At 43.0% G+C, this 26,584-nt stretch overlaps 1 protein-coding gene across 18 annotated transcripts in view; it reads right to left on the reverse strand.

Annotated features, from left to right (window-relative positions):
* Positions 1 to 26,584, reverse strand: part of CLASP1 (cytoplasmic linker associated protein 1) — a 173,396-nt gene that overhangs the window by 142,152 nt on the left and 4,660 nt on the right. For all 18 annotated transcript variants that reach the window (XM_032692563.1, XM_032692562.1, XM_032692559.1 and 15 more), the window contains exon 2: positions 19,094 to 19,568. In XM_032692563.1, coding sequence (XP_032548454.1) covers positions 19,094 to 19,288 — 195 coding nt within the window. In that variant the 5' untranslated portion in view covers positions 19,289 to 19,568. The remainder of the gene's footprint in view (positions 1 to 19,093; positions 19,569 to 26,584) is intronic.

Consider the following 26,584-nt stretch of genomic DNA (forward strand, 5'->3'; position numbering starts at 1 on the left):
AGGGTAAGGTTGACACCCTCGTTAACAAACTTTCCAATAGGGCTTAAATCAAGATTAACGTCCAACCATGACGTATATAAAGGCTATGGGTTAACCTTAGACTTTCTCTTCCACATCTGAAACTCAAACCACATCCATCCTTTCTTTCCCTGAAGGATCCTTAGCCAATTCTATACCAGTGATCCCAACTTAAACACAAGCACAAACAGAATTTTCTACTCAACAAAACTTACTTTGGGCCCAGCTTTGAGAAGTCTAGAGTGTGTACATAATGAGATTTATTGGAATAACAAGTTAGGGAAGCACTCAGAACATGAAAGAGCTTTCTCCTTGCGGCAACCAAGATGCAAGGAGGCATTTAGGTTCTATCAGGCTGAGATGCTCCAAGACCAATAAAACTCCTCACACTTGTGACATTCATTATTCAACAGCAAACAATAGGTCTTTACAAACTTTTGGCTATTCAGAACAACTTTCTAATCACCCATACTAACTTCACAAACCCCACATGCCGGACCCTGCATGAAAGGGAAATAATGTTAGCATATTCAGCATACCCTGTCTTGGCTTCCTTCTCAGTGTGACTCAGTTGTGCTGCACTGCCACAGGAGACCAGCTACAAAAGCCCAAATCACATAGACCAGCCCTTTCCCAATAAATCAATGGATTGAATGCCAGAGAAAAAAAAGAAAAAAAAAAAAAAAAAAAAAAAAAAAAAACACTCAGTGAGACAGACCTTGTAAAAAAGTCCCCAGCCACTCAAATCAATATAAAATTCACTTTAGGCTTGTAGTATTTACCTCATTAGGGACAAGTTCAAATTGCATGAAGCGTGTAAAGAAGGAAATTTGCACAATTTCTCAAACCTTCAGATATGTGAAGTGTCTTCCCCCCAGGTAGTTAAGATCCACCACTGAATCAAACCCCAGGGTGAGGTCTATGGTACAACGTATTCCTCAGCTGTTGGCTCTGGAGGGAGCAAGAAACAAGCTGATCATAAGTTAGACATCCTTCCCCAACTACAGAGGTCTTGACATCAGCCCTCATTTTCAAATACCTAAAATGGGCTTATACAGCCAGTATCCTCAACTTAATAAGCACAAATATTTTCCCAAAAGAACAAAAAGTGACCTAGGAGAAGGAAAGACATTATGTACTTGGACACTGCATACTGTCAGTCAGTGGCAGAGCTGCCAGCAGAACCTGAGTCCATAACAGCCCGGTTCCTGCACGAAGAACCAGCCCTGCACCTCTGCTGACTCAAGCTGTGACTGACATTCACAACTTGTGCTCCCACGCCTTGCAAACACTCACTGCTCCTCATACAAGAGAGGATATCAAATAGCCCAGGTTACCTGGAAATAGAAACTTTATTTGAAAACCTTCTCTCGGGAGATTTTTCCTTCTATGGACAGCCTAAATACTATAAAGGTAGAGACCATCAAAACATATTAGTTCCCACAGGCTAGTCATACACGTTAACCTGTAGTACTCTTATCACATTATTGCAATGCCTATTCATCTTATAACCACAGGGAAAAAACACAATCTAGGTTAGGGTTTCCTAAAAATTCATATGCAGCCTCTGAACTCTTCAACAGATTTTCTACCGAGCTTTTGTCTGAACACAGATGAACAAAATGTCCAACAAACTTCCAAGCGGGACACTCTGCACCACTACTGCAACTGTGTCCCCTCTTGCAGCCTTTAATGCAGAGCATGACCTCCTACAGGCATCTTTCTGCCTGCAAACACCACAAGCAGGACAGAAACAAGCCCAAAAAGTCTGCTGGTGTCTGCAAGGTATCTAAAGTGTCATCTCATGAGCCACCCAGCAAATACACTGGACTGCTGTTCTGACTACCCACACAGAAGAGCTTGGCTGTGGCACAAATCTGTGGTTTGTAAACCTGCATTTTGTCACTACCACCTCTCTTTTACCACCTCAGCAACCAGTGGAGGGAGAAAGGTTTTTACAAGCTAAGACAACAGCAGGCTCTTCACTATTAACCACTCTTCACTATCGCTCTCCTCTTATTCACATGAAATAAAATCCACACAGCTCCTTCACAGGCCAGACTGGGAGCAGTAATGGTTGGCTGACAAGGATCAGCAAGAGAACCTTCCTTTTTTTCAAATCTACAGTGTGCAATATGCCTGGGAAGGGGAGAATGGCAAGGCTCTGCCTCTAGTCATTTCCCAAGAGCCCAAAATACTGGAGGCACAACTGCAATTACCTGCTGCTAAGGCTGCCAGCTCAGCATCAACTAAGCCCTTCCCATGGCTCCGGAGTGAATGCACTGTGGTGATTTTAGGAACTGGGCCAGACCAGGCCAACTGGATCCTGTCAATACACTTCTCCCTCCTTTAAACAACCTCCTTGAGACCTGGGGGAAGAAGGCATCATTAATCTGGAACAAGAAGCATCTGCATGTGGCATTAGCTAGAGCAACCTGCATATACAAGCAAGAGGGAAGACACCTTTTCCCCTGGAGCTAATCCCTGCAAGGGCACCTGCTTTCCCAGCAAAACTTTACACCAGCAGAAACCCAGTACCCACTCAGTTGTTCACAGTTCAGCAACCTAGACAGATGGTCTCTATCTTGTAATTGTAATTTTCTGACACACACAAAATCCACCTGCAGTAGTTTAATCGCGGTTTTATACTTAAAGGGCCAAGGCTAGCAAGCAACCCATCTAGCTTCTCTTCCACACAATGAGGAATCCTTCTCAACAGGAATTTGTGGAGCAGCCTCCATACTTTGGGGAGTGACTTACAGCTTCATAGAAACATAAGGCAGAAAATTATGAGCATGAAAAACAACCAGGGATTTCCTGTCCACGATGGAGTCACCTTGCCTGCCAGCCTATTTCAGTCACACAGACAGAGGAGGGCTCCCTCTCACCATGTCTGGTTTTTCTAACACTGGTTCTGTACCTTTCCCTCCAAACAGAGGTGGCAACTCTGCCCACCAGTCTCTTGTGATCAGTCACACCAGAGCAGCCCAAGGAAGCTCTAAACCAGCCTGGCAAGCAAAAGCTTCAGACTGCCAGAGCTGTGGAGGGCAGAGCACCAACATGCCCCAGGTGCCAAGTCACCTAATTCAACTGCTGGTGCAGCAAAGAAGGGAGGAGGAACAGCTCCTCCACATGAAGCAGGAGAGAGAAAGAACCTCTACCACTGTTTCAGCAAGTATGCTTATATCTTCAGGGCAGTTTCTTTTCCACTCAGAGGGCAGAAGGGGGCAGGATGCACTGCAACTATTCTGCACCACTTTTAATCCAAGTCTCACAAGGTCCTATTTCTGTAGCTCCAGAAAGATAAAGTGGGAAAGAAAAATTAGAAAGGTAAGTCAGAAGAAGGAGAAGGAGTTAAGTCAGGAGAGAGGAATAGCCTTACCTCCTGTCTGGCCTCGGGTTGTGTGCTTTAAGTTGAAGAATTTTTTTTTAATTTAACCACTAACACAGTTTGGAGAACATTGTATCTTTGAGCAAAAGTTACCAGCAAGAATCAGAACAGGCTCTTGCTTATAAATGAAGGATATCAGGCAGCAACCTGGCTCCCCTGGGCTTGTGGCACCTGCCTGCCACAGGGACACGTGGCCACCAGGATCAACACAGCTGAAACAGGGACACAGCACAGGGGGCTCAGCAGGGCCCACCCTGGGCACAGCCACGAGCCGAGAGCTGTCACCAAGGAAAGCTGTTCTCTCATTCCTCCTTTGGAAGCTCTGTTCAGTGTGCTGTGACATGAGTTTCCAGACCAGCTCCACACACTAGTTCGGAGCTCAAAGCATACTAAAATTCACTAGCCCATTGCCAAATTTTCCCTGTAGTCCTGCCTTGCTACTTTATCTGTGAACTAGGAACTAAATACAATATCTGCCTAAATGCCTGGTGACATAGAACATAGAACATCAATATTTAAACCAAACCAATGCGTCTGACAGAAAGTAACACATTTGTACCAAGTCAATTTTTCAGCCAGGTAAGAGCAGCAGGCTTCAGTGATGGATTTAGCCATTTTGTTGGTCTGAAAAGTAATTCCAGATCCTTCTAGATGAACACCTACAGAATTTAAAAATTGATATTAATCTCATCCTTCCAAAATCATTTTATTTTCTTTTGATCCAGCATCAAAGACTTTCAGGATATCATTAACTATGCCAATCACAGGAGTAGTGAATCTCCAAACTAACTATTTATATTATATTAGCAAAAAACATGCATTAAAAATTTCTAAATCAGATCTTGCAAGATCAGGGGAGAAGCAGGGGTTCCTCCTAACAAGCAGGACTTACACTAAGTTTTATACACAGATTAGTTCTAGTGAAAAATTTAGCCATCAGGCATCAAACAGCATTATCTGTACTGGAGTTTGTTAAATGCTCCAACTCAAATACTCTGGACAAATAGGGTCCCTATTGAAAGACTACACTACACAAGGCATGGGCCACCACCAGTGTGAGACCAATCAGGTCTAGAAAACACACAAGACTGACATGTGAGGCTCAGCTGCCCACAGTGCAGACAGATCACTTATTGCTCATTACCAACAAAAGAGGATCCAGAAATAGGAAATCTACAGCTCCCTGGAATGGAACATTTATCTCCCTGTGACTCTCCCCTTGCAGACTCCTGGTGCATGTGCACAAACTTGCTTTCAGCAGCAACTTGAAGCTCACTGCATTAAGGAGAAAATTAGCTGTGCAAGTCAAATGAAGAGCGAAATGCTTCTTTTCAAGTTTCCTTTTAATCTTTTGATGCTAGATAAAAGGAAAAAATAAGATCCATCTCACAGGTATGCAACTGTTCCAAAAATGAGCACTAAACAGCAGAGATTCAAAACAGGTACAAATATGAAAACAGTATCCATATGCAGCTTAAGCATGTCATCCACAAACACTGAACCTGCCAGCAAGAAAGAAAACATCTTGTGGCAAAGGACCCCTTCCAGCCTTACCTGGGTTCAATCCCCATCTCCCTCCCTGCCAAGTCTCAGGCCTCAACAGAGCAGGACGCACCTCGAGTTACTGCAAGAATGTGGACACTACTACAGGTCCCGGACAACTCAAGTACCTGCTGATCAGCTTTTCCAAACACCTCATTCTCAGCTCTTCTATTTGCTACAGAATGGTAACCCTTTCAAATACAGTGACACAACCCTGGAGTGATCACTCAGCATCAACCCAAACAAATAACCTTCTGCACAAGGACACCCCTTCATGACTAAAGCCTTAATTCCACATCACAATCCAGCCTGTAGTGCTGGTTAGTCAGCTGCTCTGCCCAGACACTGATACCCATAATGATTCTGTTCAAGTCAAATGAGATAGCAGATTTCCTCCAAAAGAACCAAGAGCAGAACACAGGATGTCAAAACAAGCATTGTCTGGAAGCAGAGGGAACATCCTTCTCACACCACTGATCTAGGAAGGGCAAAGGAAACAGCAAGGACAAGAGAAGAAAAAAAATGACCAAAAACGGCATCATCTGTCTAGCATCAAGCTACATTATTTTAAAGAACACAGGCAGCAAAGACTATGATCTCTTTATCCTACATTATTTGCACCAATAACAGATTTTTAGAGGCAGAAGGGGTTCATTAGGTCAGTTAATCTCATATTCCATGTAGTACGGTTCATGAAATCCCAAGCAGTTCCTCCTGCACTGAAACCAATTATTTTCTATGAATAAAGTATTTCTTCTGCAAGAGCATTAGGGCTTAACCTGATTTAAGGTCTTCAAATCAAATAAAGCAAGAAAATCAGAACTAAGAATTCTGACCAACAATTTAGTTTTTGTTACAGATACAGATACTGCATACACCACAATAAAATGCAGAAGCACTTTTATCATCTGCCAAAAAGGACATCCCATCTAATTCACATGCAATAGTTTTCAGCTTTCTGAAATATACAGTGATCTACATACTTTCTAGTAAGGATATGTTTCTCTACAGAGCAAATGTAAGCCCACAGGCGACAGCCTCACTTCTTTCAAGCTTTTATAGCTCCCTAAACAATAAACCAAGCTTCACGTGGCCAAGAGATCACAGGTTGGAAACTGGTGTGCTCCAGCCAAAGTGCAAACCAGCAGAGAGGGCCAGGGTTGTTCTCATATCCATTCATAGGGCAGTACGAAAAACAGTAACAGCCTAAGACTTTTTTTCCCTATTTTCTACTGTGTAAAAGCTTTATACAAAACAGCATCTTTTGGAGATGCCACATTCACGCAATATCAAAGTAACCAGCACAGAAACAAAAATTCTTATATAAATTCACATATAATTGACTACAAAAAATATCCATGTGCTTTTACTTTAAAATCACCAAAACTATTACAAGAAAATACAGATTCAAAAGCTTCAAATAGGGGAGTGGAAAATCATAAATTTCAATCACACACTCAGACTTCTGTAACAAAGAGAAAACAAGATTAGTTATCCCCCGCTTACCCATTATTAAAGGTTAGCCTCAAAGGAATGTCTCCCAGAAAAAAATTTCCATAAGAAACAAAATTCAAATGTGAATTAATCCTTATTAACATGCACACAAGTAACACGGGCATGTTATTAAAAGCAGTTGAAGAGCTAAAACTAAAAATAAACTGACATATCTTCCCTGCATTAGCAGTGGTGTTCATCCAAAATTATGCCCCATCTCCGGAGAGCCCACACATGGCACATTGCAGCAGCTGGGGTCAAGCTGAGTTTCTCTGACTTCAATGGCAGCAGGATTTAGCTGTTAATTAAGTACCAGACTTCCCATTGTCCCAACCCTACCACACCTTTCCTGATTAAAAAAGGCAGGTTTTAGAGCATTTTTATTTTAGTTGTTGCTCAGCCAAGTTTGGCTGTAGAGCCATTTTCTAGCACACATTTGCTTATCAGAATTGCTGCTCTCATTTATCACAAGTGCCCTTCTGATCCCCGGAAAACAACCCCCAGCAACACATTTCATTTCCATCCTCCCAGTTTGAAGATGCCAAACACCTACAACTGCTGATAGTGTGAAGTAAACAGAAGGAAAATAAATAGGCTCAAGGCATCTCCTTGACGTCCCAGAAGTTTTTCCTGGCTCACCTCCCGCCCTGATGAACACCATCTAAGAGTCCTGCCCTTGGCCTCTTTTCTTTGCCTGCACTTACCTCATCCTTATTTAAGAGGGCACACCAGAACCTGTCCTCCTGCCCTGTTCCTCTCAGATTGCCACCTGAGAGTCACCACTGGTTATTTTCCCACAGGGAAAGCAGAGTTTATCCCACCCTCGTCCTTCCCCTAAGCTCCATCTTTTCCCAGATCAGCAGCTTCTTTCTCCTCCAAGCTCCTGGCTCATGCACACCCGTTCAGATTCCCCAGAGGGCTTTATCCAGGCCTTCTGAACTCCCAGCATCAACCTGCCTGCACAACAACCAGTTCTTTGAGACATGGCCACTTACACAGCTCCCCACACTTTCTCACTCCATGTCTCACCCAGCCCAAGCACAGCCTTTGCTCAGCAGTGTCCAAGGGCTGCAGCTGCACAAAATGAGCCCCTTTGGCTGGGAACATAAAAACAGCAGGACCACCCCAGCCACCCCTTTGTGCCTAGTCCAACAAAACTATATTCATGTTGGACCAGCAATCTTGGAATCATCATAAAACACACTTCTGCAAAACAATTGTGATAAATTTGGATTTTAGGTAAAACACAGAAAACACATAGCCCAAGGAAGTGTGAAGTACCCACAAAGAGCATAAAAGTATGTATTCCAGCAATTCATCCTGGCTCTCCTGTCTAAATCAACTTTACCTTTATTTTATTTCCCTCCCTTATGTTAGCTGAAAGAACTCCGGAGGCCATGAGATCCTCGTGACCTAAATGACTTCACTACTATGTCATGAGAAACCTGCTTTCCTTAGATGAAAAAGCCAACAAGCCACCCTCACACCACCTTCCACCTGACTTAGCTTTGTAACAGAGCTACCACCCAGAAAAGTCACCAACTCTTGTTCTTAAGTGTTCGTCCAGCACACTCTGCTACAATTCTCACGCACTACTTCCTCCTGAAAATGGCCACCAGAAAACTCTCTGAAAGATGCCTGAGAGCTGTCAATTACCATCAGCCCCAAATACCTCAGTGATAACACAAAAAAGGATAAACAACTGGGAAAAGACCATGTTAGTACCTCATGCTCAGTTAAGATCTCTCCTTGACTGGGAACCTGAAAGATACTTTCAAAGTTTATTAAGTCTTTAAACTTGCAGATATTTAATTCAGACCTATTAATTCAGAAATCCAGCCTATCTCAACTCTCTTAAACAGCTAGAATTTCTCATGTGGTTCTCAGCAGTTCACCTTTCTGCTATTACATAGCCTTTCCCTTCCAGTTTTCCCAAATATTCCAGCTCTGACCCATTTATTATCACTACTGCCTTAAAGGGAATTGTCTTACCCTGATACCTTGCCTAGGATGATCCTTCTTTTCACACACCCATCCCTCTCCAGCAGTTCTGCACACTGAGGTTTCCTATCTCCATTTTCAAAGCACTGTCATTTGGCCTGAGATGTCAGTTCCTGCCTTCCCATCCACCTGTACTGCCAATTCCCATCAAACCATCTCTAGTGCAACTTTTCAAACAAGAACCACTGCACTTTTCTCCACACATGCCCTCCTGCTTGGGAAACCTCATTAACTGTAAGCAGGCTTACTAGAACAGGAAATTCCAGAAGGAAGCAGATGAAATTGCATGGAGAGAATGGGACCTGAGCAACACAAAGAAAGGAGCAGAGCTCTTTGAAGGCAACCAGAAAGCTCAGATCTTGATGGGGACTGGAGCTACTAGAATCTTCCACAAGCAGACCTACTCACATAACTTATTCACATTCCAGCAACATTATACAGGTAGACCTGTAGGTCTCAAAGACCTAAAGGGGCAGAAGGTAGAAGAGGCGGACAGCAGACTACCATGAAAGCTACCTATGCAGGCATGGAAGAAAGCTCTAGCCAGATAGACAAAAGAAAAACAAATATTCCAGTCTATTAGAGCACATACCTACTAAAACCTGCGTGCAGTTCCAGCTTTCCATACAGCACCCAATCACTGGAAGAGAAATTCCTTATGGAGGTCAAGCAGTTCAGCCATGCACACAACAGCAGCATATCAGTGGCACCCTTCATGCCTTGGGATACAACACTGCAGTGCTCCTCTGAACGTCTTGGAGTTAATCAAGGTACACAATTATCTTCTCCACGGGCTTAGTTTACAAAGCTAGGAGTTGATCTGCCCAAGGATCATTCTGTCCACAGCACTCAAAATGGGTAAGAACATGCACAAATGCATTTATTCGTTTAAGTAATTTGGTGCAACAGGACTTCATCATGAGCAAAGAATATTCCCTCCAAAACTCAGGTACACTTTTTTTACTCCTATGTGAAAGCTAGAGCTGTCTGTATTTATAAAGCTATTACAGAAATTGGAGCATTAACAGGTCTGGCTCCATCACACAACATCGGTGACGAGTGTACATCAGTAAAAGCCTGTAACTTTCAGCTTCACACAGCACTGTGTGAAGTGGTGACCCCTTTATTTAAGCTCCCAATAGTGAGACATGGAGTCCTCCTAAACTGTTAAAAGCAAATATTTATTCCACATCACTGCACAAGCGCTGATGCCTCCATTTGCAGTGGGATTTCCAATTAGACCCAACACGGCTATGTCAGTTGATATTAGTCAAATGGAGAGTCATGGCAATACATGGTAAAATCACTTTTAATGGAACACAGTTCTAAGAGACACACAAAGAACTATGACAATTAGCAGAAAGAGCTGATTTCTAACATACAATTAACAGTAAATGCAGATATTACTCAAACAATACAATTTCAAAATGCACTGAGCAGAAGCAACTGTAGGTTTCCCATTTACTACTACCAGGTTCTCAACCACCAGCTGACTGGCACAAACATTCCTAGCCCTGGCAAGGTTGTACCACCACAGTTCACCTCACAATGCTTCCACAGCCCAGAGATCCTGCCAGCCTTCGCACTCCTGCGCATGTCCTGCCCATAGGAGCAGCCACAAGAAGTGTGTGGCCAGGCTGGATGGGGCTTTGAGCAGCCTGGTCTAGTGGAAGGTGTCCCTGCCAATGGCAGAGGGGTGGAACTAGATGATGTTTAACGTCCCTTCCAACCCAAGCCGTTTATGGGTCTATGGCAGAATGGGGCTCTACTATGTAATATTTCATGGTTTCTGCAAACTTCTCTCCACAAAGCTACTTCTGGAGATGAAAAAGCATTAATAGCCACAAAAATTTTCTTTCTCACACTTAATGCAAGATCCAATCCTACACATTCTTTTCTCTGGCTAAAATCCCAGCTACTCTATAAAAATTATCTTGCTTTCCATGCTCTGATAACTGGGAGTCTTTGCTCTGATTCTTGAATACTCAAATGTCGCTTTGTTTTAAAGTTTCATGTTTGGCACAAAAGCAATACCAAATGAGGAACACAGCAGGTTTTGCCTAGTTTAAAAAAAAAGAGATCTCATCTAGAAAGAAAGTAATGAATGATTTGTGGGAGGCAACACTCATTTGGACAAAATCAGAGACTACATGTCTCCACTGTGTTCCCACACCTTCCCTCTTGCATTTAATGATATGGCCACAGACCAGACAACACATGGTATACAAATACATGAGGTAGCTTCATACAAACTCACACACAGCACACTTCCAGCCACCAGAAATCTGGAGCTCTGAGCGAGTCAAGCACAAAGATAAAACTGTGTTAAGCCCTCAGATAAGTTGTCACTAGTACCTTGGGTGACTCCTCTGAAAGTCAACACATATATCTTTGAGACAAACCCAAACTGCTGTCATCACTGGCACCCCAAAAACATTTATATGGTAGTCAATTCATATAGGTACTTCTGACATTGGGAGTTACCACTTATGTGCTAATCCATTTTGTTAGAAAACAAGTTTTAGGCCTTAACTGTTAACAATGATATGGTGGATGAAACTAGATGATGAGTCCAAAGGCCTCTGCAACCTGAGTTACCCTGTGATCCCATGAGCTGATCCTACTGCCAGACAGGAAATGTTACCTTTCACTCCCAAAATCCAACTGCTGCAGAAGGAGGGCTGTCAGAATCAGGTATCTGAAACAGCAAAGTAACCCTGCACCAGACTGCCTAGTCTAGTGGGTGTTCCTCCAAAAATACATGCACTTAAAGCTAAGAACACACTGGAAGGCTAAAAAAAAAAACCAACCTATTATCAGGTATTTTTCAGTCTTATTTTTAAGGAAGAGATCATTTTACTGGTCATCTAACATTCATATATTCTTTCCTGTCCCATAACTTCTGAATTCTTTGGCCACTTTTAGCAAACTTCAACCTAACATGGTAGGGCAAACAAGAGATAACAAAGATCATATGCTCTTACAAACATAGTAACCAAAGAGGGTTCATTAAAAGACTTCTGCGTGATGAAAAACAGCATTAGACACCAGCAAATCTACATAGAAAAAGTCAAGGGAAATGAGGCTTCATAAAAATTCCCTGCTTACAAAATTACTTAATTACAACTAGACAAAATCAGAAGCAACTAGACCCCACTGACAGTGGGACTGTCAGTAGGCAATATTTTCATGGTGAAGTTCAAAAGGCAAGACAAGAATGGCTTTTAAGACAACTTAAAGGAATATCCCACAAAGAAGACATGGAGGAGAGTGCATACTTTTAGTGGAGAAGCTAACAGAATGGTGTTGGTGGGAGGACCCCAGGGTTGATGAATATTTCTTTCCAGCATCAAGAGGACAACAGAACTCCAGTGAACAATCTAGAGACTAGCAAAAAAAATCAAGGTACATTTAAATCCACCACTGGCACTAACCTTCTGTTCAAGTCATGACAGAGAAAGTGAGGACTGTCCTATACTCACCCTGCTACCTACTAAACACAAAGGGACATGGATCACACATGCATGTAATATGTAATCCAAAGGTAACAAGCACAGCATGAACAGTCTCTGTAAGTCACTTTGGGACTTCTGAGGACCAAAACCAGTACACTGTTCAAAATATTTGTGTTTATCCAAAGTGTTCAAGCAGTTTCAGGCATAGTATCATACCTGTTCTACCACACAGACTGGACTGAAATGAACCTTCCCTATCACTGTGCATAATCCCTATTACTCTATACTGTACATAAACTATTCAAAATCATCACAAGATCTATTCCAAAACCAAATGCCTTGTCCTTATTTATTCATCTCCAAGAGTTTTCCAACGGTCTTGCTGCAGGCCACTTTCACCCAACATGCAGACTAAATTTACTCACAGTCAGTTTATACCCTTCGTTCTTGTGCTAACCTTGCCCTTTAGATCTAATAGTTCTTTCTCCTCCCTGAGGTTCACCCCTGATGTATTTATAGACAGCAGTCATATTCCTTGTCAGCCTTCATACTGTAAAATAAACAAGCCAAACTTCTAGTCTCCTCTGGTTAGGGAGGCTCTCCAATCCCCTAAACACTCCACTAGCCCTTCCCTGCACCTGTTCCAGCTGTAATTCCTTCCTTGCAGACAGGCAACTAGAACTGTACAGCACATGCCACAGAGAGCCCAACAAGGCAGTGTACAATAGCATTAGTGCACCCTTATCCCCCCGAAAATAAATCCCCAATAATCTGCCTTTTCCACCGATGCATCAGCTGTGACCCTCAGCCTGCAGTCAAGCAACGCACATCAAGGTTTCCTGAGAGCTGGGTGACTGTGTTAGACCTCTGAATAAATCCTGGTGAGAAGCACTGAAGTGCTGCAACTGAAACACTACACCAGCATTAAAGGAATAGCTTTATCCTCTCAATTTAGTAACCACAATGGTTCAGTCTGTTGTGTGTTGACCGGTCCCAAATGAGAGCCTGTTTGGCCTTGCCAATGCTGAGGCAGCCACTCTACCAAACAGGCAAGAGAAAAATAGATCTAACACAACAAAACAAAACAAAAAAAAGGCAGCAACAGACAACACTTGGTAGTCCCAGGGCTAAAATCCTACAGGAACTTAGTTTGGTCAGAAAATGAAATCAGAGGCTCACATCTCTACAAGCCAGAAGGATATGGAAGGGAAACTTTTACTTTATATGCCATTTTTCTACTCATTGCTCACCATCCACTAAAGGCCACCAAGGATACCAAGTCAGCCAGACCTTGAATGTGCTACAATTTTGTAAAGAAACTTCTGTCCCCTTTATTTCAACACTGTGTCTCCACTCTTCACACTCTCTTGGGATCCTGTAGGTTCTCACTATTTATATTGGATTTGGTAATACCTTGGCAAACAACTCAAAGACACTGTTGTCTGGTACACTAAGGCTCATAAGCTTTTTGTTTCATGCAACCAGCAGCACATCCACATTGTGCTTAAAGAAACAGAAAGTATTACTACTCCACTACAGTTCTTTCCACTGCAGCCAGAAAAAACAACCCTTCCTGCTACAATCAGTCATTACCTTTCAAGTATGAAGAAAAAGCCACAGGGAAATTCTAAATGCTGACTTGCTACAGCAGTTAATTTTTTCCCTGCCCTGAATACAAAGGATTGAAGCTAGTACTGCATTTGATCTATCCTAGCTGCTCCCATCTCCTATTCTGCACTGCACCCTCCGTGGCACTCCCCACACTACTGATACCATACAGGTAAGAGCTACACCATAACCCCATCAAATTACCATGCAGTGAGTGTTGAAAGGCAGGTCCAGCTTCTGGAGCCAGGGAAAAACCAAATGATCAGCTGGACTGGGAATTAACATCAATGCTTACAAGAAACTGGATATCTTGGAGCCAAAACTCTGCTCTTTCATAAGTTTAGGGCAGGAAAATCCAGTTATTAGGAGTGTGCCAGCACAAAAGCCTAAAAATAAGAACTGGACACGCTCCATAAATGTAGTTCAAACCCAACGAGTCTTTAGTCCTTCCTAAGGTAACTCTTCTCCCCACAAGAGGAGACATCAAAAACAGTTTTTGCCAAGATACCTTTTGCAATATGGGCATACACAAGGAATAGCCTCTACTTACAAGTCCAGATCTCAAAGTCACTCTTCCTTCATAGTCCAGTTATCATATCAAAACTAATTTAATTCATTTTTATTTGCAATTTCAGCCTCTGATAAAGAGGTTTTAAGGGATCAAAGTACTAAATGAATGTATACACTACTGATCTTCATGAACTCCCAGCATCACCAGCTAACAGCAGCTGCTGTAAAGGAAACCCTTTACAAGTTCCTTTTCTTCCCCAGATGGTGACGTCCTTTTCCCCCATGCATTAAATACTCAACAAAACACACTTACCAAATTCATATCAACCCATAACCATGCATAATAATTATTTCTTAAATCAGGACTTCTTCCACTGAATTTCAACCAAAATAAACATGGTATAGAGAACAAATGTATGCTTACAGTGAACAACCATTCATCAGCTTAAGTAACTCTAATGGATGTCACTTCAAACTAAGCCTGCACCATCTGTTCTACCCCTCATTAGCAAAGCAAAAAAAAAATTATTCAATACACAGTTTAAGAAAGCCAGTTAATTTATGCTAAGTTTTATTTCTCTTCAGTTCAGTGAGGCGTGCTCTTGTAATGCTTGATATTCAGAAACAGATCAGAATGGACGGCTGCTTTCTCTAACACTATTAGGAATTCTGTCAGGGGAAATAAAATTTCCCTGCAGTATTTCACCACACCAAAAAATTTCTCTGTAACATCTCACCATATATTTTATTTTTAAGAGCATAATGTCTCTGTAAGTAACAACATCAGCTAAACAAATCACATCTGAAGTCCTGCATACACGAACACAAAGCAAGCTCAAGGACACAGCCCAGCCTGACAGACTGAGTCTACCAGAACAGCAGGAGGCTGTGGATGTGGAAGTGTCCTCAGACATGGGGGCCTGTTAACCATGTCAGTCCCTAAGTCCCCACTCAGAGGTAAAACCCAGTCCTGCAGGCTGCTGGGCACAGAGCCTCACATAGATTAGCTGCACTGGGTAAAAGGGATCATCCCATGCAAGGGTGAGATACTCTCCCTGGAAAGCAAACCCTGTCCAGTGAGAGCAGTGCAGACTCAAAAAAAATCACTCCCTCCCAAAGTGCATGGAAAAAAAAAAGTTTCATCCAATTCCTTACTGCAAACTTCCACCCAGTTTCACTTCAGACTGGCCTCTCCTACCACTCTGCAACACAAGAAAACATTGACTAGAATCTCTCTTTAATATGTTGGATCCTGACCTGCTTGAAGGCCGTCACCACCAAATCTCTAAGTCTACTTACTCCTGGGCGTTTATGAAAAAGCAACTAGCAATAACAAGGGCTATTTCCCATGTAAACCTCAACTCCAACAGCCCAGGCCACACATCCCAGGGAAGAAAAACGAGCAAGAGACCTCATCAACATTGCTAGATGGGGACAACAGTACAATACTGTTGTGGAGAAGCGGGTCACTGCCAAACACCCTCAGTTCACCTCTAGGAATATCAGGTTGGTAGAAAATCACTTTAAGATCCTGGACATATTACTTTACCCTACACCTCGAGAGGAAACATCAATGGCACATCCTAGTCTGGGTACAGAGAAAGGCACATCAGCCAGAGATGAGCCAGGAGATCCTGCACACTCAACAGCAACGTTACTAAATAGTGCCACAAGCAGCTCAGAGAGAGATTGCTCACCAAGGGATTACCGACATTTCAGCCCTCTCCCTTGCTGCAGGATTGTGAAGCTGGGAGGACATGCTGAAGTCCCTGACACTGCTGTGCTGTTTTGCTTCATGTCTCAAGACAGACAGCTGTGCAGGCCTTAGTTATTGTTCAGAGACTCAAGCTCAGCAAAAATAACTCCCTTTTACGCTTAGCAGGGGAAGAAATGGAGTCAAGCAGAACTACCATCCTGAAACAGCACAGAGCAAGCAAACAAAACACATGAAGAAACAGAACAGAGGCAGGATTCCTCTTTGGTCTGCAGCATCCTAAAGTACCTTCCCAGCCCAACCTGGTTGGTGTAACACATGACTCCTACTGCCCATACAAACACAGGCTGTTTGCTCCAAGTAACTGTGCTTCAAAGAGGAGTAAGAGCTCTCAAAGTGAATTCATCTCTCACTCTGCTCTGTTCTTCTGTCTTCCACACACCTATAAATACTGCTGGGAAAACATAGGCCAGGCAGTGCCTGTTGGGTGCAGTTCAAGAGCTTGCTCCTGGCAAGCACAAACACTCAAAGGGCTTTGCATTGGACCTCAGCGCCTTGCTTCATACAACCATCCTTAGGTTTCCTTGACTTGAAAAGCACCTTGAACTATCCAAGCACCTTCTGCACCTGAGGCAGCTGCCTGTTAGGAAGCAGGAATCAGTGATCAGGTCACAAGACCATTTATTACAAGAGTTTCAGAGGGCTGAGCGCTATCAGAAGCGTGTTAGGTCTGGCTATATTTCACACATGATGTTTTTACAGACTTGGACAGCAACATGGAAAGAGAAGCATCTCTGCCCTCCATCACTCTTTTTTGCTGCATCACTTGAAAAAGAAGATTACATTGTCTCCACTCAGGGTGCTGAGGTCAAGGACTTCACAAATATTGTCATGTCAAAACAGAAAAAAAAACACACAGAAAACCACCAAAGCCTAAAAACACCAAAGATGGCCATGACTTACACGGCTCAGAATTGCATGCCAATGAAACAGCTTGAGCCCTTCCTGTCAAGGTGTAATAATTTCATCATCAGCTCAAGCTCCTTCTAATTCAAACTGAACCGGTTTACCTTAGAGATATCACTTCTCTTTGGTTCACTGATGATTCCTTGGTGATATCATGTAAGCACAAGTGTATAGTTAGATGAGTCCCAGACAAGCAGGGGCCACGAATCAACTGGATGCTGTCCCAAGACAATGGGTCTGTTACACAAACTCGGTCTAATTCTGAGACCACATGCTTTATCACTGAACTGTAAGGAAATTTCAAATCCTGAAGATGATCTCTATCTTTGTTTTCAGCTGATACTTTTTCAAACTAAGGGACTGAGATGAGAAGAGAAACAGACTACAAATGTAATGTCTTTTTCAGCTGTGAACAAACAACTGCAGTTTATCTCTCCAGATGGCTGTTCTAGGGCAGTGATGCTTGGGCTTTCAAGGGGGACACACTAATCCATGAACTGGATCAGATGACACCAGCCCCCCTGTGCTCCATTCCCACCAGACAGAGCTGAGCATCTGAACCCCCACCCCACAAGCATTCAAGAAGAAAGGGGACAAAAATGCAGATGCAGGCACTAAAACAAAAGGAAAGAATTGGCACATGATGGTGCACTAAGGCCTGGCTGGATCCTGAAGCAGATCTCACCACACCACTAACCTCCAGATAGCCAGCTTGCCCCATGCAAGGGCTTCACATCCCCTATTATACTCATTCACTGAGAAAACACTCTCCAGATATCCGAGACATGTCTCTGTTATGCTTACTAGAAGCTATTAATCACAGCAAATGCTATCTATAGAACACATACATTAACGAACAGCCAGCTCAGCAGCATGAGTTCTGGAACAGAGTCACTGCAGTACAAAAGTGCCACCAGTTTGTTACTGGAAAATGAATACCTCAGTGATCACTGTAAGCGTGCAGTTCAACAGACAAAAGACTGGGAAGGGGAGTAAGTTATCTGAAAAGAAATTCTGCAAACTAAGAGTGACTGGAATTGCAAAGCACTGCATAGTTCTGCGATCCATATTGGTTAGTTAAAATCCATGCAAAAAGCACATTTTGTAACAATTTCAGTTTTACTGCGATAGGGTTATCCTTCCACTGAGAATCATGGAAGTCTGTAAGAGAAAGCCAGTGAGCAAGAAAAAGGGGAATAAGAATATGCAATTTCAGAAAATTCTATGTACACTGTTCACAACAGCAAACTAAAAAGTTCTTCATGTGCTCCAGCAGAATGGATCCTCTATTGAGACCATACTGATTTTGGTGGTTGTGTTTTTAGTGTTTGGGGTTTTTTTTCCCCCAATATGGCAAACAGCTTCTACTGCAGCTGCTTGTTGACAAAAATGTAGAGAAAAAAATGCAGCTGTGCAGAACACATTATCCAACACTCTGCAAACTCACACCACTTCTCAATCAAAATTTCTGTTAAAAATAACTTAAATTAATTTGAAGATGTTGAGCTCCAGAGCATTTGCAACCTACACAGCCACTCCCTCCTTCACTTCTCCAGGAGTTCACAAACTTCAGTACAACCTTCAGTTAAGTATCTTCAGGCTCAGCTCTGTAGGAACTTTTGCTCTCAAGACTTTCCTGGACAAGAACAAAGTCTCCTATTACATCCCATACAGTATCTTAAGTACCCCTATTAGACTTGTCCAAGTGCCTCAAGAATAGACCAGGACAGGAGTTTTCTAAGCCATAGAGGAGAAGCTCTCCCCACTCCCACAGTACTCGCTGTGGTAGGACTTCTTCACTAAGACCTGCAGGGAGACGAAGCAACATAACAGGGATAACAAGGTAGTGGAGTTCCATGTCCTACCAAATCATTTCTACACTATCACACTCAACGGAAGATACATGCACACACATTACCTTCCTTGAGCTAAGTACAATTGATCCATTGTGTCTAAGTTGCCCAGAGAAAATAGGGAAAAAAGTCTGGCAAGATTTAATGACAATGAAAAATACTGCTGTTTATATATGTTTTCTGTAGTTTTATAAACTCTGTTAATATCCCAGGAAATCAACGCTGCTAACTACTGGGATGATCTAAGTGTGCCACCACGTAACAAGGTACACAAAGAAACCAGGATATCACAAACTATGAACACCAAATATAAATCCACTTGTGCTTAATACACCATTTACTGAATTCTTACTGCCTTGAGTCCTCAATGTCATAGCACCTACCAGCTACCAAGATGTGGAACAGCAATGGTGGATTCAGCATAATTACCAGCTTACAGAATAGTACAACAGCATGTCTACTATACAACTTTCACTTACATCAAGTAACACTTGACATCAAAACTTCTGACAATAATCACATTCCACCTGACAATTCTTACCTTATAATTGCTGGAATTTACCCAAGAAGTGGCCAGTCCATCAACCATTTTATCCAGCATAGTCTGATCGTGTTCAAGGTCAGCTGACTTCTGTTTATCTGAGAAGTAATCGATCAACTCCTGGCCAACCTGAAGTCTCTTTCCAACATCCTTCTGCAGCACCTGCGCCAAGCAGTACTCCATACTGGGCTCCATAGTGCCTCAGAAATACAGCACCAGCAAGAAAGCCAGAGGGCAGCAGGCCCAAAAAATCCCTCTATAAAAGTACGCAGGAGGTTGCCTCTTTCTTCGATGAAGGTTACTGAGGGTCTGGGTTTCAAAGATGCAATTCTGAGAATGGCAACAATGCACCATGTGTGTGTGGACAGCAGCTGGCAGGATATTAAAAGTCCAATTTAAATAACTAGTAATAGATGAAGCAACGAGCAGTGCTGTACTGTTGAGTCTGCAATAAATCCCAATTCAGCAGTCCATTCTGAAAGAAATGAAAAGAACAGTATTATAGGTTAAATTAAAACTGGAGGAAAAAAAAAAAAGACAAGACTGAAAGCATGTCACAAAATAGGTTATTCATATACAGCTGCCAAGCTGTGGTAAGTCAGATATGAGCAGCATTGTTCTATTTTAAGGAATCAAACAAGGTAGGTCAGGACAAAAACCTTTGGTTATTCTTTACAACAGCAGTTACCCATCAGTTCCCTAGAAGTTTTAGCGAGAGACAGTAAATTTGTGGCTTAAGTAGCAGCTGATTAGTAATCAATACTATCACAACTGCCACCATCACCATCTACCCACAAAGGTGGGGACAAAATTCTTAAAGCAGATCACCACGAAACCCATCTACTTTAATGAGTGGTCTGGATCCTGTTTTGACTGTTGGCCTTCAGCAATCCATGTAATCAGCTGGTCAGCAAGATACAGCACTAACACTGGGCTCCAGGAATGTAAAACAATCAGTCTTAAAAAACTAGGTGCTCAAGCTGTTTCCAGGTTGAATTCTGTTAGATCCCAACTACAGGTGTACAGGAAACAGCACTAGCACAGTCTAAATGCAGTTCAACCAACAGTGCCTGTGGTGTCCTGAGAACCCAGGCCACACACAAGGATGGTCAGGTCAAACTTTGCTGCCACTCATTCTGAGGTAAACTTTTGGCTTATGCCTAAAAAAATTACTGTAAGTTTAGGGTTTGATTATGTTCCTCAACTCTAGAAACTCTCCTGTCCAAGGACTTCATTAGGGAGGAACCCAATTGCAGCCCTTTTATTGTCCCTCCATCTGCAGCCAAATGAACCCCTCCAGGCAGCCAGGGAACAGACTGGGGGGCCTGATCTCCACCCTCCCACAGACCAGGGCTCTTGGCATCACCATACTGCTTCCTGAAGCACTCCCTCATCACAGGTTAGCTCTTTCAGGAGGGGGTGATAAAAACCCAGGGTGTCTTTTTGTTTCCTGGTTAATAATACCCAAAGCTAGAAATCTGCCCTACTTTTTCCGCCAGCATGAGGAAAGCAGGTCATGCTCAGAGCAAGGGAAGAGGTTGTGCAGCAGACACCTGGTTCAATAAACAACTGGAAGGAAGCTGGAGGCACAAGTTCACTAATTGGAAGCACCGGGGCAGCAAATCTAAATACCTTCTGTTTGAGCAAATAAGGCCTTCACAAAAGTCTTAATAAAAACAAAGTAGACCTGACAGCAGATGAGATGCACACAAGAATCCCAGCCTGGAAACAAAAGCGTCCCTCACACAGAGTATTCCAGTTCATTATCTCACCTCCATCCTCCTTGGCCAGACTTACATACTGCCACATCTTATCACCACCAAGCACACCATCTAGATTCAGCAGTGAGGTCTTAAACTTCCCTAACCCTACAAGCACAACCACACATGTCCCAGCTGCCCACATTGGCCATGCAGGAGTCACCAGAGAGCACGTCTCTCCATTCCAGGCAGCCAATTCAAATACCCTGCTGGCTGATGGTGACCAAAACTGGTGAATCCAGGGATTCACCTCAGCCAACTGCCTGGAAAATCCTACCCTCAGCCAGAAGGGATTGCTTGTGTGTAGACTGAACTCTCTCCTCACCAGAAAACCTCACCCCCCAGAGCAGCAAGGAAGCATCAGTTGCAACTGCACACAGCACCTTGAGCTTTGGGTTAGTGCTGTGACAGTTTATCTGTGACCACTACCCCAGCCTGAACCATTTCAAGGACATACAAAACTCTCACCATTTTGTTTCAAGTCACTTCAAGAGTGATTTGACTTCAAACTCTAAAACTGACAACATCTCACCCCCACCAATACTCTTAGAGCGCCTTTTTTCTTTCTAAGAGAAACATTGGTTTCAAACTAGAGGAAAGCATTGCCTTTTTTATTGCTGATGCCACAGTTTCTGACTTGGTCAGTTTAGCATCAACTCTGAAAGAAGTGCTCTGAGCTTTCCCATCCTCAACCAAAATGGTTCATGACACAGCTCTGACTACCCATGGCAGCACAGGCACAAAAACAGGGCCACTTCAACCAATTGCAGAAGTGCAGCAGACATTTCTGTCCAAGTCTCCCTGTCTGCAGCTCTGAATACTGGCCCCTGCCCTCAAGCACAGGCTGGTCTTGCTCCTTGCTGCAGGCACTCTAGTTATGTGAGGCAGTATTACTCACAGCAGTGTCAGTGCCCAACCAAAGGGTTTTCACACAGTAGGGCAGCATTTTACCAGACCTCTCACTAGCATGGAACTAGGGGAGAAGTGGCAGGGAAGTGGTGTTTAGCTGCTAACACCTTCTAGCTCAAGCCTTTCAAGTTAGCTGTGCAGTTTGCTTCTGGACTCCAGAAACTGCACAAATGTTCAAAAGCGGACTCTTCTGTTAAACTGGAAAGGACATGGTGAAGAAAGTCTAATTGCTTTGAAAATGTAAATGTAGAACTTGCCTAAACTCGAAAATTCAGATTACAGAAGGGTGTGAATGAGTGTTAGTTACCACAGAATAGCCATTTTTTATTAACATCACACATAAACAAGTCTTGACACATCCAAGAAACCATTAGCTGGCCATACTGCCATGAGAAAGGAACACTGAAAGTTACAGGTCTTTCTTCTACGTGGTTTTCTGAGAGTTGTAAGCCTCTGCCTACAAGCACAGAAACAACCTTTTAAGCAAACTAATGTAAACAAGTTTCTCTCCAAGTTCTGGATTTTTAAACACATGAAGGAGGACATAGGATAAAAATCATGATGCACTATAGCAGAACAGATTTGTGTCACAACCTTGAGCACTGTAGTCTAAAGAAGATCCACTATACATTATGGCACCACTATTAAACGCACACGTGGGAAAAGAGTCAGAAACACCTCTGAATCCCGGGGAAAACAGTAATAGTAAGCCAAGAGGAAAGGCTGAAGCTAGCGTGCATCTACCAGCCAACAGGTTTTTAAATGGCAATTTTTTACCTAAAAAAGAAAAAAAAAAAAAGCTAGGAAGTCTGTTGACTCCCCCTCTTCCTCACAGAAGGAAGTGGAAAAAATACCACCTGAGAAAAACAAGGGCCAAACTGACAAAAAAATTAACCTCCCAGGCAAGGAAGCATATGGCTGCTACATCCCATCAAGTTTGAAACCAACTGGGCAAATGCTTCCCACACAATGAGCTTTGAAAAAACACAAAGCCACAACCTGAGCCCCAGTGGTCCATTTCTGTTCCTGCACTTTTCAGATAAGCCATGTTACAAGATACAAACTTCCCACTGAAGAACAGACATGCAGAACTCAAAACTAATAACTCAGTGGCACAGGTCCTGTGTTTGGAGCTCCTCCAAGTTTTGAGAAGGGTTGCAAATATAAGCTCCAGAGCAAGGGTTTTCTCCAATCCTCCTCCTAGACTTGCAGTTTACACTTGAAGGAACAGGCAAGGCTACATCTAACAATGTCCATACATAGACAAAATAAGAGAAAAAAACCTGTTCTCCCATCCCAACTCTGTCACTGCAAAAGAAGTTCCCTGTTTCACTAATAAGACATCAAAATTATGTGCTTAGTCAAAGCCTCTGGCACGAACTTTCCATCAAGAGCTATCCAGTAGAAAGCCACTACAGAGAGGTTTAATACCACATTGGAGCTCAAAATGATGAATTTAAAGGAGAGAGCTGGTAAAGACTGAACAGCCCAAAGTTACTCAGCTCAGATACTACCTTCATAACACCATAAAAGCTGGTACAATTCACAGCAAAGCAACTGGCTCAACGCTTAAAATAAGTCAATTCAAATAGTAATAACGAAATACTTGTTACCTAAGATGCTGTGGCAACATTAAACTGGATACATAAGCCAATGAACATTTTTCAGCACCTAGGAGAAACGCCCCTTAGCCCAGACTAAGTGAAAGTGCATTATTTGCAATTCTCAAGGAAGACTTTATCTTAGGGTAACTTCACAGGAAATTTTAAATCTTCTTCCTCTTGCAATAAGGAAGAAAACCTGAAGCACATAAAAAATGCAATACTACTCTCCTGGGGGGTTGCCTGTACTGGGGAGCTCTTCCAATACAGCTGTTTGACTTTAAAATGATAGCCCACTCTCTTCTGCTCTAGTCATCAGGTTATCATCTCTGTCATGTTTTGCTGTCATCTTCATGTGCCAAAAAGTCGGTGCAGTCCATAACCTCCCCAGACAACTGCTCTAACGTGACTGCTCCAGACACAAGCCTGCAGAGACAAGCCTCTTGCTGCCACTCACTGAAGACAAGAGCCAGTGCCACACAATAACCAGCCCTTTCTAGTCATCTTCCTGAAGGGATCTCTCTTCCAGCCAGTAAGCTTAATTTGTAAACAACTTCTAAACGTGACCACACTTCTTTGGTGTCTTTTTTTGTGTGTGTACGTGGTTAGCTGTGGCCCGGCAGCTTTTGAAATAACACGGCAACACAATTGTACCAACAAGCCTTCTTTTTCACGGGTCTCAGGACCTAATTGCATAGTCACTTCACTTTAAAATTAGTTCAAGGTATATTAGACAGATATTTCCTTGAACCTTGACTTTCCACAACAAAGAACTCTTCTCCTCCAAGAGATCTCCACCCTAGCCAACTGCAGCAGGTTTTTTTCAAGTATAAAAACTACCAGGCATCAAAGCTGCAGTAGCTCACCACTACTGACAGGTGGGCAGTATAAATACATAACTAATGCGTTTGCTACCCAAGCCCCCTTGGGCAAGAAGTTCAGAGCTATCAGAACAGCACCTGGAAATCATATGCTGCAAAGACTAAGAGGAAATCTCATCAGCAAGGAAGTGTCAAACTGCAGCTCTGCAGGAAGGATGGAAGCTCTGAGCCCTCTCTATACTCCTCTATTTTTGCTTCAACCGGCACAGCTATCTCCTGCCCAGAGGGGATTTGGTGTCAGGGATTTACAAAGTATGACAATCACCAAGCACTCAATCAAACCTACTCTCCCCTCAGTGTGCAAGTAGCAGTGAACAAAGCAGCTATATTGACAATTTCCAAGCTCAAAGTATTCTTATTTGTTCAAACCCTTTGAGAGAACCAAGTGACAAGTACCACATCAAGTGTCCTACTTGAAGAGAGCAACCATGTGGAGGAAGGGAGTTTGCAGGAAACACCCACCGACCAACTGACAGCTGGGCCCTCCCCATTGTTCACCTGTCCCCATAAATAGGTAATAATGTTTCTTTAGTACCAGGGAATATTGCACAACCACTGTGATTGTTTTAAATCAGTAATTAGTGTTGCCTTGTATTTGAGCCTCCCCCTAATGCAAAGATGGTATCTTAGATTTCCAGACTGACAACTCATGCTTTCCTAATTAGCTGGCGGGACAGCCCCTTGCTTATCTCGATGTACCAAGTGTCTCTGCAGGCACTTGATGCAGAGACTCCTTCCACAGTAACTTTAACTGTCCTCAAAGTACCACAACTTCGCAGCACAACCTTGCTGATAAGCAAAGCACTGCCTATGTGAATGCAATTTCTTTTTAGGAAGGTCTTGAAAGGAGGGTTTCTTTCTCTTCCCACAGTATCTGCCACACCAAGGCATTGTTTGCAAAACTCTCTACTGCTGCAGGAAGTTCATCCTCAGAAGAGCCATGTCTGGCTGAAGCCTTGCTAGGACTCTGCTAAATACTAGCTGGTCTTCAAACTTGCCTGGAGTCTATTAAATGGTTCATGTGCACAAGTACAGACAGTAACCAAGCTACAACTCCACTGCCATCAGGAAAACTGAGGCAGATTTTCAGAATGACAGCTGAAAGATTTCCAGGGCTTAAGCTAACTGTGGCCTTCTAGCCCCCACACAATCCTTCTTGGCCAGATGCTAGCTGTGAAAGTTGCATTACCTACCCTGGGTAAGATGAGAGATAAGCTTCAGATAACTGGAATTCTTATGCCTCCACTAAAAGTTTACATTGCTGCCTCAGTAACTGAACACCTCACACAGAGATACCAATTTCAGAAAGGTAATAATCTTCAAAAAAAAATCTCCTCAGTAATGAAGCTGCAGTAAATCAAAATGGCTTGCAGGTCACCTCAATGTGACTCCAATACCCTATACTAATGAAACCACTTTGCAGAGTAGGAATGACCCTTCCAGAGTAAGGGGAGAAAATTAGATGTGTTTTAGCATCTTTTGTTTCCTTAAAACCAAACTAATTTCAGAGAGGGGTTGTATTAACTTTGTCTGAGACCAAGGACAAGTCTAGAATGACCTTTCAAGGGCTTCTTCCTTTTTAACAGTTTGAGTGCTGAAATGAGCTCAAAATCCTGTAATGTCAGGAGCTGCTCTGTGTGGACTCCCTCTTGCAGGCACCTCAGTTCAGGGTTCCAAGATAACATACTAAAGCAATTAATTAGGGGCAATGGACCAGTGGCAGTGGGGCAACACACACACAACTATCATCATGAGACTTGATTCTGTTATAGTGCTCAAGTTTTGGGTTTATATGTACAAAAATATCCTACCTCTCCCTCACTCTAGAGATCTAATCTTAGAGCCTACAGACTGTAGCTCCGACACTGAGGGTCCCTGGCCCACAAATTACACAGCACTGGCTCTCTACAGCTTTCAACTTCCAGCTCGGCTCTGCAAGGTGTCCGAGCCAAGAGCACACAAGGTTCCCTGAGGGGCTGTAGTGATGCATTCCACAAGAATGGAAAAAGCATCCAGCTCCCCTTTTACTGCAACTAGGAGTGCAGGACAAAATTTTCCAGAGTGACATCCTAACCCTCTCCTCCACAATCCAGGAGCAATATTGGCTCATCTGGGAAAATATGGGAAGGAAAGGAAAAAAGAGACTTTCACTTGTAACCTCCTGTGGGTAAAATGCTTAGCAAGGTTTGGAAGTAGAACACTGCTGAGAACTAGAGCAGAGTGACCCATCACTTGCAAGTCTGCCAGCAGAACAAGGAGCTTCACAGCTCGCATCTGAATCTTGTAATCTCTGTTTGCATTGCAATCGATGAAGTTCCTTGGGCTAAGATCACTAATTTA

This window comes from Chiroxiphia lanceolata, chromosome 7 (assembly GCF_009829145.1).
Source record: "Chiroxiphia lanceolata isolate bChiLan1 chromosome 7, bChiLan1.pri, whole genome shotgun sequence".
Taxonomy (NCBI): domain Eukaryota; kingdom Metazoa; phylum Chordata; class Aves; order Passeriformes; family Pipridae; genus Chiroxiphia; species Chiroxiphia lanceolata.